A 16580-nucleotide genomic window follows, 5' to 3' on the forward strand; every position below is an offset into this window, starting at 1 on the left:
TGTGCTCAGTGGTTTATAATGGGTTTATTTTTCAGGGTCTATATAAAGGTGATGATGATCAGAAGAGAACTGAAGTTATGTGCGTGTCACAGGCATGGAAAAGGTATGAGAAGTTTTGCTCCTGCATATGCTGCAATTACAAACCACTATGAAGTAAAAGCTTTATAACTTTTCTAATATAGGAAACACAGAGCCCCAGCATAAAACAAGCACTTGCACCACTACAGGGCTGGGTCTCCAGCTGCTTCTTTGTCCCACACACTGCCAGGCTGGGGTTCTAGTAAGGAGAAGGCTTAATGCTTGCTACTTGTCCAGGTCACAAAGCAACATACCTGTAACTTGGCCAAGAAGGGGCAACATTTTATTTATTTATTTATTTATATATATACATATATATACACACATACACACACATATGTATATATGCGCACACACAGAGATATCTATATATATACTGACAGTTAAAAGCACTATATATAGTATAGTGGCACAAGAATATCGACTTAAATCGTGAATGTACTAATTTGTCAGCAATTACAATGCATAAGCATCTGGAATCCAGACGAGCGCAGCTCAGCACTTCACATCCATTCCATACACACCAAAAGGAGATCAGAGCTGAAAAAAGACAAGTATTCCACAGACATGCTCTCCAGGGCAGGGAATCCCATCATCACTTTGTTTTTATGGTGGTGTTTAGTGTATAGAAAGGACTAAGCCGAGTTAACGACTGCAGCGCAGAACCACCCCCATGTGCTGGGCTGCACCACCAGAGCATGAGCAGCAGCTCAGGAAGGGGATTCTCCTCATGCTGTACTCTGGGGAGAACCCCCGCCCCCCATGCAGCCCTGATCCAGCTCTGGGGCAGCAGCACAAAAGGGACGTGGAGCTGCTGGAGCGAGGCCAGAGGAGGCCATGGAGATGCTGCGAGGGCTGGAGCAGCTCTGCTCTGGAGCCAGGCTGAGAGAGCTGGGCTGGGGCAGCCTGGACAAGAGAAGGCTCCTGAAGGGGAGACCTGAGAGCAGCTCCAGTGCCTAAAGGGGCTGCAGGGAACCTGGAGAGGGGCTTGGGACAAGGGCCTGTAGGGACAGGCCAAGGGGAATGGCTTGAACCTGCCCGAGGGGAGACTGAGCTGAGCTCTTAGGCAGAAGCTCTTCCCTGTGAGGGTGCTGAGGCGCTGGCCCAGGGTGCCCAGAGAAGCTGTGGCTGCCCCATCCCTGGCAGTGCTCAAGGCCAGGTTGGACACAGGGGCTTGGAGCAAGCTGCTCCAGTGGAAGGGGTCCCTGCCCGTGGGCAGGGGTTGAGACTGGATGAGCTTTAAGGCCCCTTCCAAGCCAAACCAGGCTGGGATTCTATGATTTCTGACGAGGAGCTGCCTCTCTCACTGCAGGGGCTCTTCCCACCAGAGGGCACCCAGCCCACACGTCCCTGCCAAATACCTTGTTCCTGGTAAACCTAACCTCCTGTTTGGGAGACTCAGACTTACCACAGACTGATTTGATGTATTTTTTAGCTGTTAACTGCTACTTATGCAAAACCTAATAAATACTCTGTGAATAAAGGTGAGATTCTCTTTCACAGAATAGGAATTGCAAGGAGATATTTTACCTGGGAAATTGAGTATGTGTCCTGCTCTCCTTGTACATATGATGACAGGCTTATCTTTTCAGGAACATATATAGGCTGGGGCTATTTATGCCTATTGTTTCCCACCCCTACTGACCACTAGCAGCCAAGTCCTTTAACCCGTACTTATGATAGAGGCTCTTGTTTCCAGTCAAACCTTCTTTCCTATATAGAGGAAAAGCATCTTGCTGATAATAACACAGAATTGGCTTTGTAACCAAGGGTTAAGCCTCCAGTGTTCTGCCTTTTCAGAGAGATCTAACTAGCTTTAGTGTCCTGTCTGGAATCTTATCAGATCTCAGGTGGTGACAGCTTCCAAAGGTTTGATTCTGAGAACAAAAGCAAAACCCCACACTGCAAACTCTGCACCACTAAAAGTTGCTTCAAGCATAAAGTCTGCGGCAAAAGCAAAGAGAAAATGGAAGTGAACTATTTCTGGAAGCCTTTAGAAATGGATTCCAGAGAGGAACTACCAAAGGGAAACAGTAATATTTTCTTTAAAATGACTTCTCCCACATGGAAGTGATGTAGTTACTGAGACAAATAACAGTTTACTCCTAATGGTTTTGTCAAGGGACTAATAAACTGACTTTAAGTCTGTTCCATGCCACAAAGATGACACAAAGACAACAATAAGCACTGGGATGGATTCTCCTAAATAAATTCCTGAGGTGCCAGAGGCATTACAGATGGATTTTGGAGGCATGCCATTAGAGGAGCACAAGCTGATGAAGACAAAGGCTATTTAGATATTTAAACTTACAAATCTCTATCTGGTTAACTCCAATTTCACACTGCAGTTACTTTCTATGTTAACATATTTTGACTGGGTACAAAAGTAAATGATTAATCAGAACAACTAAAGAGACTGACAAAGCAGATAAACACCTCTTGGCTCGCTCGATGGAACACGCTCACACGGTTATGCACATTATATTCTGCTGTTAACCAGCATCTTGTATAGACTTTATTGCTCATGCAAACTGCACCTGTGATTTTGCCGTTGGCTTCCGATGGAGGCTGCCAGTTGACAATTATTGTCCGAGGTTTTCCCTCTTTGCTCACCACAGTCACATCTTTGGGAGGAGAAGTAGGAACTGCAACCAAGCAGACAGACTCGTGTCACTGGACAGATACAGTAACCTCAGAGACATCTGCCTTTATTTTACCATTGAAAAAGGCACATGTAATAGTAAAATCTCAGAACATTCAGCCTTCAGATAAATCCACCATGGTGTGTTGTGGTCTTACTGATTTACTCCATTCAACCAGCAAATGCCACATGGTGTGCAGCATCTCCTTTCCAGGAGGAGGTACCTGCTTCTAAAGAACCAGATGATCTTCAAGGTCCCTTCCAATCCAAACCATTCCATGGTTCTGCCAATAGGTGCCATGATTCAAGACTGAATAAGCCTATGTCTCCAAAACCACAGCATCACTGTACAGCTCTAACAGTCGGGGTCAATGACTTCCAACTGATTTTTTTCAGACACCATAAAAATGACACAAACTTGTGAAATAAGTATGTTTTATACGGAATACCTCCATATTTTCAGGTTTATGGTGGGACTGAGTAATGCCAATTTGCCACTTAAACCTGAACCAGCAAAGGAAGCCCACCCGAGATTTAGAAACATAATCCATAGCTGCTGGTTGACTCTAGCAAAGAATTCAGTGTAATTTGCAAGGAAATCTGCAGCACCGTCTGAAATCCAGAGCACAAGTGTCCAGCCTTCTTCCTTGGGCTGCCAGAGAGCAAGACTGAGAGAAAGAAAGAAGGAGAACGTGCTTGCTTCTCCCATCAGCCTCCTCCTGCCTCACACTGAGGAAATGACACAGGTTGCTGCAGCGCAGGCCTGAAATGTGAGTCCTTGCTTGCTGTGAACTGAAATTTCCAGCTGGGGCTCAGATTAATGCTTCTGGCTGCACAGAGCCAATGTCTCCAAAGGTGCATTGACCAGCCCAGGCTCTGCAAAGCCACATTGTGAAAAACAGGAGACTTCTGATTAAGTAACTTCTAGCAAAGTAAATCCGCTGTGGATATTTAATAATGTAATATTAACATGTAGTGCTTCCAGGGCTTTCTGCATTTCAAGAGCTTTATGGATATTACCTATTAGAAATTAATCCACACATCCTCTGAGATGGCTACCTACTAACCCTGTGCACAGTAACAGCGAGAATCCAGGGGTAGCAAAAGCTCAACAGTTACTGTACCTATTATCCCAGACTCTTACAAACACACTCAACAAACATATGGATGTAAAGCACAATTCAAGGCCCTACAGTAAACTTGAGACTAAAACAAACCCCAGGACTGGCCTACAGGAGATTTCTAACACACAGACCAACACTGAACCCAGTATCCTGGGTTTTCCTTCAGCGGGAGCTGAGGAGCAAGTCCTACACAGCGCTGCTACTCAGGGGTATCCAAAACCATCAGTCATGCACTGTGGACTTTGGTGAGTAATACAAATCACAGGATCTGTTATGAGAGAAGATATTCAGCCTTTTTGGGGTTGTTTCTTGGTTTCCAGGCTTTTAGGTCACATTTGCAAATATCCTTTACAACCACCCTGCATTTACTTTCTATTCAGAGGAAGTGAGTTTCCTGTATCTCACCCTCCCTCTGGTGCTGACTTTCAAACGCTGTTTCAAGAACTTCATTTCTGCAACTTCTCCCATCCCCCATGTAGTTATGGATGGGGATTGTATGTGTGCCACCACAAACACCAAATAAAGTGTTTTAACCTGGGCTGGGCACAGGAAAGGAGCCTCAGTCCAGATCTGCCTCCACATCATGGACTTCCCTCCAAAAACTAAGACAATGTTTTCAAAAGCAGCTGAAGCCCACTAAGGTTTTATGGGGCTTCAAAATAAGTTAGATTTAGGGACTGTAGTGACAGGACAAGGGGTAATGGGTTCAAAATTAAACAGGGGAAGTTTAGATTGGATATAAGGAAGAAGTTCTTTACTGTGAGGGTGGTGAGGCACTGGAATGGGTTGCCCAGGGAGGTTGTGAATGCTCCATCCCTGGCAGTGTTCAAGGCCAGGCTGGACAGAGCCTTGGGCAGCATGGTTTAATGAGAGGTGTCCCTGCCCATGGCAGGGGGCTGGAACTGGATGATCTTAAGGTCCCTTCCAACCCTAACTATTCTATGATTCTATGTATTTTCTTATTTGTATTTCCGTGCTCTGAGATGCTCCAAGCATACACTTCCTTCTTCAATCCTGTCCATGAACTGTGGCACATCATTTATTACTTCTCTGTAATTTGCCGTAAATTCTTTTGCATGCAATCATCCCTTTGAAATCTGAAGTGTGTTGTTGTTGATTTTAATCAGAGTTTCTAAGCTATAAAGATAAGAACCTCCCAGCAAGTATTCATCAGCATAATCATTTTAAATACATGCTTTCCCTCTCCCAGAGTTGTGGCATACTCCGTTCATCTCACTGGGAATGCTGGCCCTTCCAGAGAGAGAGGAGGAGTACCTAATTCAAAAGTCGTTCCATGCGCCGTCATACTCCAAGTACTTGATCTTCGCCCTTTAGTCACCATCACAGAGAATTCATACAAGGTGTTTGGTTTTAACCCAGTCACTAAGTAGCTCAAAGTGGTGGCATTGGCAGTCTGAAAGGAAAACAGAGTCAGTAACTTCTGAAACCACCAGTTGCCAGCTCCCAAACGCCTTTGTCTTAGGTAAGTGCTTAAAGCATTTTCATAACCACAGTCATTAATTCTGTAATGGTTTTGCTGTCATGAAAATTCATTCATCAAGAATTAAAGTGCAGTTGTTTCATCCTCAACTAGAAATGCTTTCTGCAATCAGCAAGAGCATTTAACAGCAGTCAATTAGAAATTAAAGGGGAAGAAAAAAGGCAATATGAGGTCTTGGGCACACTTGTTCTGCAGCAGGGCAAATCACTGTGATTGGGGGGGGTCATTTACAGCACTTCATTAACTGATCTGGCAAGGGAAAACACTGAAGCCCAGCTAACAGTAACAGTCCTGCTTGAAATCTCCATCTGCCTTCCACATTCCTGCTACAACATTCAGTCAATTTTTAACTTATGTGGAAAACAAAGGTACAACCCCGCCTGAAGGTACAAGGAAGGACAAGCTCAAAGGAGAAATCCTCTCTACTTAAGATTTTAAAACCATAAATCATAAGATTTTTTTCAGAAATAAAAAGAAAGGTCTTTTCCAACCTAGTTGATTCTGTGATTCCTACATTTTGCATTAGGAGCTGATGCACCCCTGATGAACAACAGCACATCAGTTCTTCCCCTCCGCAATCCCTGGGGAAATGCCTAACCACACTTAAGCATTCGATTCTGTTTGTACCACCTGTCTGCTCGTAGCTGCAGTCAGAGGTGGCAGCCTGAGTCCTTTTTACAGGCTCAAGTTGTGGTTTTCATCTACACCTTTGAAACTTGGTGGTTTTCACTGCACATCACACTGAATGTCAATGACACCTGAAAGGCTAAACTGGAGCAGGAGACTTTTCTGCTTTCTTCATTTTTCAACCCCACTTACTGTGTTTAAGATCACAACTGTCCCATGGTACTGAACGCTGCTCACCTACTAGAGAATAAACTTCATAAATATTACCTTGTAAAGTTTATTTTCCTTTTATACAGTCCTAAAGAGTTAAGATTTAATACTTCAGCTTACTCTGGAGTGCACACCGATACATCTTGGGTAGCCTGTGAGTAGGACAACCCTGCTCCACCAGCAAAGACGCCTGACACAGTTCAAAGCATAGCAGAGTTTATTAGCTTCAGGAACTGCATCACATCTGTTCCTGGGTTTATGCGCTCTAGACTGACACTACTCCTACACAGATATAAGGAAAGAAGGCTCTGTAAAAGCAGAACCTCTTAACTTGTGTTTGAAGTTATTACTCTTCTTCAGTGAGAGTCTGCAACAGTGTAGAAGTGGGGAGTAAACATGGGAAACACGAATGAACTCTACCAACATCCCACTTACTGACAAGAGGGATGGATGATTAACAACTTTATGTTGACCTGATGTAGCACTGGATACCAGAGAACTGACACCAACATACAACTGCTGCGTGCAAGGTGGTGGAACAGAGGAGCTTCGATGCAACGGGCCAACAGCCCTTGAACATGCAAGAAATAACACTGCTGCTAGAGCTGGCTGCGACAAACAGTACACTAGCTCACACTTCATACAGTTACCCAAGACCTGACTGAAACACAGCAGCTGATGGAGCAACGCTGCTGAAAAAGGTTTTGCTTTTCTTAAAAGTAACCAGCGTTGTCCACCAGAGTAGTACCGGATCGGTGCAGTACTTCATTTACCACAGGGTGGGATTTCCTGACATTTAGCTAATGAAACTGCAGTACTGTATAAATCACTCCTGAGACATCCTCTGCACAGGACACAGGAATGAGGGTTCAATAACTTGCCTTCGGAGGGAGAACACAGATATACACAGCTTTTCATTTCAATTAAAACCCCTCAGTTTGTACCAAGATTGCTCTGTGAGAGCATAAAGGGAGTTCCACTCGCTGAAGGTTTTAACAACCATTTCCTTTGAGTCTCATTTCAAATGTGAAATCTGAAGTCAGCAGTTTTGAGGCCTCCTGAGAACTCCAAAACCTAAAACACGATCCAACCAACCGACTGAAGAAAGTCCAAAGCCATAAAGCCAGCCCCAAATCTGCTCTTCAAATCAAAACACCAGATGAAAATCAAGGGAGGCAGAGCCCTCATGAAGTTACTGTCACAGATGTCGTACCCATGCAGCTCCCAAAGGGAAAGTTCGCTGTCAACTTTGCAGGAACAGGAAAGGTTGCAAAAGGAAACGCAAAGACACCAGGGTATCTTCCCTGCATGACTTGCCCCTGGAATTCAGATCTGTTACCTGAAGAGAAGCCACTGGTAACATGTGCCTTACTAATGTGTTACTGGCTCCTCTAAAGGTAAGTCCCCATCTGTGGATGTGATCACAACTGGGTGAAGCAGAAAGTGTAAAACTGTCACTGTCTCCATGGTTCCACATAACCGTGGAAATGTTCACCTGTGCTCCCCATCGTGGCCCTTCCACTCACACCAACACCCCACACATGCAAAAGAGAACACAAAACCAACTCCTTCCACTACGTCTAGATGAATCTTTGAAGCAATGATTTAACTGAGCAGAACTGGTGTGAGCCAGAGAAGCTGTGGCTGCCCCATCCCTGGCTGTGGTCAAGGCCAGGCTTGGAGCAAACTGCTCCAGCGCAAAGTGTCCTTGCCCATGGCAGGGGTCGGAACTGGATGAGCTTTAAGGTCCCTTCAACCCAAACCAGTCTGGGATTCTATGAACTCGGTTCAGACATCTCAAAACAGAGCCCACCTCTACGCCGCTTCCTCAGCCCTTGTCTTTCTTTACTCTGCTTCATTTAACCCTGCCTCAAATATGAAGCTACTTGTTACTGACGGAAGGCAGCTGTGTTAGTGCTGGTGAAGCTCCGATACCTTGTACTTGGTATTAGCAGGAATATTGGTTTTCCAGCGCACAGTGTAGTAGCGAGCATCTGTGATCTTCTGGTTCTTCGGCAGAGAGTTGTCTGCCCAAGTGATCCGTATGGTGTCATGACTCAGGATGGAAGCCTGAACTCCCACTGGTGGCATCATGGGAGACGGATCTGGCACTGGAGTGTATGGAGCATTAATAACAAACAAATCAACCTCGGAAGTGTCTAGGGAATTGATGGGTAAAAAGTAGTGTATTATAATTAAAAAGGGAGAAGGTGGCATTTTAACGTAAAACAAAAACAAAAAGGGGAAATGCAGGGTTGTGCAATGAAATGAAAGGTGAGAAATGGAGAAAAAGAGAGAAAAGCCAGAGTTAATAGGTGACATAAGACAGGCTAATAAAATTACTCTTGCATCGTGTTCCCTTCTTAAGACAGTCAGACAACATACATATGCTAATATATATACACACCTAATGTATTAGTGTTCACTGCATTCAACCATGGCCTAAGAACCCCAACATGCAGTAATTGGAACTGTATTTGACTGAATGTCCACTGATCCCTCCCCTTCAGAAAACCCATGAGGAAAATGCTGAGCTCCTAGCTGGGTAACTGCCACGTCATAAAAATGGAGGGGAACTCCCAGCACCTTTTACAGACTCTTGATGGTGCTCAAGCTCCCAGTGTCACACAGCCCGCACTAACTGAAGAAACTGCAAAGCTTCATAACCGACAAGGACTCCAGCTACACAGTGACTGTAACACTGAGAGTCTAACAGGGCTGCAGTCTAACACTGCGCTGCAGCACCGTAGTAGCCCCCTTGCAAACCAATTTCTCTGCTTAAAATCTTTTATTAATGTATTACAAGACAGGAAACACATAAGCCAGGAACTTGCTTAGTGTAAGTGACAGGAGACTGAGACTTAGAGGAAGAAAATGCAGGCACCATATTCAAAACCTCAGTGTAAAAGACCCTCAAAAATCTGAACTTGTCCATAAACCACAAAACAAGGGCCTTCAGAACTGCACCCACAGGATCTGTGCTGAGGTAATGGTGCTCAGGCACTGACTGGCACAGGCTGCACAGAGAACCAGGCTGGGATTAGCACTTGAAAGGTAAGTGCTGTCATGTACAAATGACACCAATCTGAGGTGGCTCGATGAATGGAGGACGTGTGAACGCAACCACCACAACAGCAAGGCCACTCGGTTACACACCAGCACCACAAGCTCAGCCTCGTGCAGTTCATGGAGGGTTCCGGCTGTGCAAGACACTGAGAGCAGCCCCTCGCCCTTACCCGAGTGAGGCCTGGTCACCGCGCTCTCGTAGAGAGGGATCCCTTCCCCAACGTTGTTGAACGCTTTCAGAGTTATGACATAGTGGGAGCTTGGGTCTAAAGGGAAAGAACAAACATCTTAAGTCAAGCTCACAGTGAATCCCGTTTTCTCCTTCTCTTTGTTCAGTATTTTACAGCAGAAATACATGAAATCCTTAGGCTGAATTTCCACACAGACCTTGTGTTAGCACTCCACCGTTCTCCTACAGCACAAGCCTGCAGTCTCGGCAAACCTTCCTCAAGTACAGTCAAAACAACAGTGAGGAAAAACATCTTGAAATGACTATTTTAAGTTGCTCTATTATAAAATCACTCAAAACTCCTCTTTCATGGAACTTCCCACAGTTTGTGACACTAATGTTTATTCTGCTTTCAGGATATTTTACCTAACACAGAGAATTCTTTGGAGGGCTGAATCTCCAGTTTTCTTTTCAAGTAGATGCCACTGTATCTTGGTGACATTTGAGTTTCTTTTTTGCCCGAGGCCACCTGTTCTGCAGCTCCAGAAGGAGAACCAGGGAATGCTGCTCAGCATGGAAGCGTTTTAATAAGTGTTGAAGGGAAGGCAGCACATCAAAACGTACTGTGCTTCATACTCAGTGGATGTCGGGTTCTGGGTTTGGGGGTGGGGGGCTACTCCTCTGCCTCTTTATCATCAGAAAATAGAGTTTATTTGAAATCTATCAACAGTGTGGCATCCACTGCAATAGTTCAATAAGGAAAAAGATCATCTTAAGAACACACATGTAGTATTAGTTATTTATAACTCCATAATTAGAGAACTGTGGCAGAACTGAGAGAGAAAACCCAGGCACGAGTGTTGATTATCTCACCATACCTAGGTTTTCGATGGTGTAGTATCTCTGTTTGTAGTCCACCTTGATGGTCTGGGCGTGAGGGCTGCCGATGCCGTACCCAATCGCATAGCCTCTCACCACGATATTCTGGTTTTCAGGAGGAGTCCAGCTCACTACAATGCTGGTGACAAGTGGACGGACGTGCAGGGAGCTGGGAACTTCAGGAACACGGGTTTCTGGTAAAGACAAATGATGGACTGAAAGGATTCCTTACAAATAAAGGTAATTACATAACGAGCTACGAGCTAGGAAGGTCAAATGAAGCACTTTACCCTGTGTCTGTACTGAAATGAGCACACTCCAAAGGAGGAGCATTGTTGTGCAAGAGAGAGCAAAGACCTCTAATAAGCAGAAGAAATTAACAGGGATTTGTAGACTAATACATTTTAATAGATCCTCTGTTTAAAAGAAAGGGCAGTTGTACTGAAGGAAAGCATCAGATCTGCTTCAAGGCAGATGTTCTGATGTTTGTGCATGTTCTAGTTTGTCATTTTTCAAAAAAGCCATGAAATTCATCACATCCTTCCCCTCCAATCTACTTCCAGCTCCATCACGTTACTTACCTGCGCGCATTACAATAATTACACTGAAAAGCAACATTCCTGGGCTTCAACAGACTATTCCAAAGCTCTAAGAATTGTCTGTAAACCACTGCTGCATGTGCTACAAAGGTTTCTTCTGATTCGTCCTACACTTGTCACTGTTTAAATCCTTGGGCCTCTTTTAACATAATTCACAAACTATAATGCAACTGTAAAGCAACACAAATCCCTTCGCAATCCACCAGAGCGATGGAATGGGGATCCCCGATAGCAGAACTTCCACAACACGGCCCTGAAATCCCCAGGTATTTTTACTGGATGGTGTTTTCCCCACTGTGGAGTAGAACTTCAGAGCACTATAAAAGCACAGCTGTACCTACTGGTGTCCAGGCCTTTGTTTTATCTTCCCCCAGATTAAGTAAGAGCTTTTGTCAGGCCACTGGAGCCTGCTGTACGTTGGCAGACGATAAATAATTCTCTGCAAACAGAAGCTGAGTTCCCTGCTCTAAAACAGCATCAGTTCCGAGGGCTGTGCTTCCTGCAGGGATTTCATTTTAATGAAACATGCAGCGGTTCTCTAAAAGCATTTAATAAAGCACCACAACAGGAGGATTATTTGGACCATAATATGCCACTGGCCTGCTCGCCCAGGGAGTTTACAGTCTCCAGCTGACACAGCTGATCAATTAAAGTTCACAACTATTAACTACAGGAAAGCTACAGCACTGCGATCGGGGAGGTGACATTTGTAACTGCACACAAGTTGGTGCACTGGGGAGAAACTCTGTACAAGTGTTTAACACCTCTGGCATATGTGCTCCTCGGGGGACTTGCACTGACTGCAAAATGACACAGCCCCCCTAAAACTAAACTGTAAGAGTCTGGCTCCCATTTCCATTGATGACACCGTAAGGTGAATTAGTTTCTATTTAAATGCAATGGAATAAAAAGGAGTTATGCATCACATGTCCATTAAACCTGAGAAATTAAAGCTTGGTTGAAAACAGATTTGCATGGTACTGAAATTATCCACATGAGCTTAGTAAAGAAAGAAAAGCAAAAGGTATCCTAGAATCCCAGCCTGCTTTGGCTTGGAAGGGACCTTAAAGCTCATCCAGTCTCAACCGCTGCCATGTGCGGGGACCCCTTCCACTGGAGCAGCTTGCTCCAAGCCCCTGTGTCCAACCTGGCCTTGAGCACTGCCAGGGATGGGGCAGCCACAGCTTCTCTGGGCACCCTGTGCCAGCACCTCAGCACCCTCACAGGGAAGAGCTTCTGCCTAAGAGCTCAGCTCAGTCTCCCCTCGGGCAGGTTCAAGCCATTCCCCTTGGCCTGTCCCTACAGGCCCTTGTCCCAAGCCCCTCTCCAGGTTTCCTGCAGCCCCTTTAGGCACTGGAGCTGCTCTAAGGTCTCCCCTTAAGGAGCCTTCTCTTCTCCCAGCTGAACAAGCCCAGCTCTCTCAGTCTGGCTCCATAGGAGCATGTACACCTTCTTTCCAGCATGCACATATAGAAAGATCTCATGCATGTATACAGAATCATATGGACATCATGTTTTGTTGTAACATTAATTGTGAAGTTTTTATTACTTAATTAATTGAAAAGCATATGCATAAAGAAAGTGAGAATTTCTTAAGGAACACAACATTCCCATTGGAGAAAAATGAAAATGGCAAAGCCCACACAGAATGAAAAGGTTCCTTCCTTTTCCCTCCTACTGCCCTGATTAAACTTAGTCCTGATGCTATCCTCTGGCAAAGTACAATGAACTCTGCTTCAAAAGCAGAGCACGCTTTCAGTACCGTAAGTGCTGCCTATGTGCAGAGCTCTGCTGAGGTTTGGGGAATGAGCAGGTTCTCAGAGCTGCAAGGTTGTGTCACAGCCAGTTAGGGGAAGACAGACACAGATGAAAGTGATTTCAACTCTAAAAAGGCATTTTAAATAACTACAAAACACAACTCTACCCTGAACACCGGGCTTTGCACTGCTCTTGATGAGGAAGCGGAGAGTAAGCAGCAAGAGGATGAGTATTAAGTCAAGCATCAACTTTGCGTAACACAAAGATTGAAGCCTGGGCTCTCAAGAGCTTTCATCAGCTGACTGTCGAGGCAATCTTCCAACCACACAGAGCAAATACTGGAGCTCTTTCACTATTCTGTCTTCCAGCTGCCAGCAGAACTGAATCTCAAGCCACACAGATGTGAAAGACATCACTGGACCCTGCAGCTACTTTAACAAAGCCAAGAGGGAAACTGGCCTACAAAAAAGCGTAAGGTAACTCGTGTGCAAGAGCACTAATTAAATGCTTTTCTGAAACAGGAACAGTCTAACCAGGATCAGCAGCTCCATGTAGGCAGCTCCAGTGAGATTCGCCTCATCCTTTTAAAAATAACCACTTTTCTTCCATTTTAATTGCTCTTAGATTCCTTGGAGATGCTCACAGATCAGAATTTTGTATTCCACACCTGGATCTGAATTCTGCAAGAAGCAGATTCCCACCTGCAAACTGTCCTGGTGTAGTAAATAACCAAGATCTGGGCCAACTATCAAAGGTCAACAGTTTTCACAGAACATTCTCCACTTCTAAAAACCCTGCATAGGGAAAACAAGATGTTAACGTGGTTCTGTGCACTGCGTATCATGAAGCAGTGGAAGACTTGACTTCTGATGGAAGATAATGGTCCATCCTAGTCTACTGCTACCAAAACTGGAACAATAACAAAAGTACCAATTCCTGTGGGTCAAATGTTCTCTTTAGAAAGAGTCTGAGCAAAACCAGAAGCCCAGGAAAAGTATTTTAAGGAAGTGTGGTACCAATGATGGGAAGCTTGCAAAGGCCTAGGGCTGAACACAGTGCTTTCTGCTCTTTGTTCCTGTGTCAAATCTGACACAGTCTACAACCAACCCAAGTCTGTACCCACACTGCAGCCAAAAGCAAGGCACCTCATCAGTCACCACATTGTGCCTTCCAACAGCAAATTCATTCATTAGGGACTGTAGCGATAGGACAAGGAGTAACGGGTTCAAACTTAAACAGGGGAAGTTTGGATTGGATATAAGGAAGAAGTTCTTTACTGTGAGGGTGGTGAGGCACTGGAATCGGTTGCCCAGGGGGGTTGTGAATGCTCCATCCCTGGCGGTGTTCAAGGCCAGGTTGGACAGAGCCTTGGGTGGGATGGTTTAGTGTGAGGTGTCCCTGCCCATGGCAGGGAATTGGAACTGGATGATCTTAAGGTCCTTTCCAACCCTAACTGTTCTATGATTCTATGATTAAATCTCCACTCCCAGCAATCTGGTGTACACTTCCATGGTTTCATGAGCCTCACTGGAGGGCTATGGAAATATATCTTCACTATTTTACTTCCCAAGAGGAAAAGAGTCCTCCAGTTCCAGTTTCATAGCATACAAACCCCTGCATGATGAATTTTATTACCATATAAAATTTGGGCCGTTATGATTGTTATTGGTATAATATGAACCTTATTTTGTATTATTATTTAAATATTGAATCGCTGACACTGTCATTCATAATCAGGTATTTCTTAGCAGAAAAATCTTAATGCCATCATACAGTTCTACAGGAAATGTAGAAGCAGAGCTTAATTTCAGTTAATCATAAATAAAGCACATTGTACAATTAGAATATAGGAAAACCAACTGAAAACAATCAGTTTCCCTTCAACAGTGACAATCAAACTTGAAAAAGGAAATACAATTCATGTCCTGCCCATGCATTCTAACGATTTTCATGTCACAAATATGGGTACACTCCTGATCTTACCATCCAGATCACTCTCAAATGTTTCTGCTGACACCCAGTCGGTCGCTGGTCCGGTACCATTGACAGTCATGGCAGCTACTCGGAAGCTGTATTCTGTGCCTCGTTCAAGACCTTAGAGACAAAGAATAACCAAGATAGCAAAGCAGGAATTCCAACTGCCTTCCACCCCACTGGTGCCACTGGAGCATAACAGGAGGTCAAGAATGGAAATGGTACTACCCACACCGCAGCTTTGACCACAGGGTGCAAGAGCTGAAGTGGAGACACCCAGGGTTGTGACACTGCAGACTGTCCCTGTGGGCCACTGGAAAAGCCTGCAAGGTACTGTTTGCATCTGGCTTTAATTCCTGCCTATTAAAGTACAGAACCACCCACTCCATAACTAAACCCAGGTGAAGAGTATAAACTATGCAGACAGTTTGTTTCCTGTATGGAAGAGTGTATAGTCAATAATGAAAGCAGTATGAAAATGCACTTAGAATTTGATATATGGAACATCTTCAGCAGGCTTTGCTGCTGGCAAAAACACACTCTAGTTACAAGCAGAGATCAGCTCCTCCTCTATGAGAAAACCAAAACTTCCTGAGTCACAGCTGGAGTTTCTGAGAACAAATCAAAACATCTTGTTAAAAAGTGCATATTCATTTTCTGGAGAGGCACAATTCCTTCTCTTCGGACCAACTGTTCATTTACAGAGACAGAACAACAACCAAATGAAGCCTTCCTCCTGTTCTATGTACTGGTCATTGCCAGCCAGCCCACACTAACTCATAACCTACACACACTCATTTGAAGTGTCTTCAGTTTTCCTCCAAGGTAAGAACCCTGTGTAAACACCTCAGCCTGAGCCCACTAAAGGCATCTAAACCCCCCTTGTGCTAACAAATACTTGCAGATGATGGCTCACCTTCAATGAGCTGATAGAGCTGGGTCCCACCGATGCTCTCTGTTACGTCGCTCTTGCGGGACACCTTACGGTAGCGGATCTTGTAGCCAGTGATTTGCCCACTGTGTGTCCCTGCAGGAGGAGGCTGCCAGTGAAGCATGATGCTCTGTGGAAGGCAGAAGGTCATTACAATGTCATCACCCCCCACACAGCCAGAGAAACTACCCTAGTGCCAAGAATTCATGAGACACAGGACAAAGTACTGCATTTTCATGTAGTAAAGCAGAGCCTGTACGTAACAAGTAAAACCCTGTGATTCAGCAGTCACCCAGGTCATACACATGCCTACAGAAGTTCACCTCAAAGCATTTGATCCTGTTACACCTTCTGATACAAACAGCCTCCTTGGGTTTCCCTTTCATTTCCTTCAGGTTATCTTAAGATAGGGTTTACCTGAGGATCTATCATTAAGAACTTGTATTTTCTCTAAAGGGTACAAGTTATCTGACCTGTAGTTTATGTGCATGAAGTTATTTAGTTTTAGTCATACAGGTGGTAAAGAAGATACTTGGGAGCTGTCAGAAAAGGCTTTTTAAAGAATCTCCATTCATAATCACCAAAGTCACAATGCCCAAGTGCAGAACTTCCTCTTTAAAATGCCCAGGACTCTACAACGTTAAGCAACAGTTAATCAACAGGAACATGTTTGAGCCGTGCTGTTTCTGGCCTTTGTGCCAGATGAAACCTATTTCATAACTAGGCTCCGTGCCTTGGTGCATTGTCATGGCCTTCACTGCATTCCATACATACAACCCACAATGGGATTGGAGTTTCTAGGGCTTCAAGCACCATGTTCAGATATTCTCCTATACAAACAGCTGAAAAGCAGCACAGTAGAAGAAAAGACCCCAGATTTGGTAAATCTAAGCCCTGCCAAGCTTTTATGTACAAAGAGGAGATTCTCCCCATCTTACCTTGGAATTGCGGACCTCCAGCGTCAGATTCTGTGGCGGAGCACTGGGGACTAGAAACATTCATGGCATTACAACTCCGACCTTG

At 44.6% G+C, this 16580-nt stretch overlaps 1 protein-coding gene across 5 annotated transcripts in view; it reads right to left on the bottom strand.

Moving 5' to 3' along the window:
• Window positions 1-16580, bottom strand: part of NEO1 (neogenin 1) — a 188016-nt gene that overhangs the window by 17611 nt on the left and 153825 nt on the right. For 4 of the 5 annotated variants that reach the window (XM_065689077.1, XM_065689075.1, XM_065689080.1 and 1 more), the window contains exons 12-19: window positions 16496-16545; window positions 15543-15687; window positions 14636-14746; window positions 10295-10489; window positions 9418-9513; window positions 8117-8340; window positions 5119-5257; window positions 2616-2723 (exon numbers count right to left, since the gene is read on the bottom strand). In XM_065689077.1, coding sequence (XP_065545149.1) covers window positions 2616-2723; window positions 5119-5257; window positions 8117-8340; window positions 9418-9513; window positions 10295-10489; window positions 14636-14746; window positions 15543-15687; window positions 16496-16545 — 1068 coding nt within the window. The remainder of the gene's footprint in view (window positions 1-2615; window positions 2724-5118; window positions 5258-8116; window positions 8341-9417; window positions 9514-10294; window positions 10490-14635; window positions 14747-15542; window positions 15688-16495; window positions 16546-16580) is intronic. The other variant, XM_065689076.1, reaches the window with a different exon arrangement.

Source organism: Lathamus discolor, chromosome 8, assembly GCF_037157495.1.
Source record: "Lathamus discolor isolate bLatDis1 chromosome 8, bLatDis1.hap1, whole genome shotgun sequence".
In the NCBI taxonomy this organism is placed as follows: Eukaryota; Metazoa; Chordata; class Aves; order Psittaciformes; family Psittacidae; genus Lathamus; species Lathamus discolor.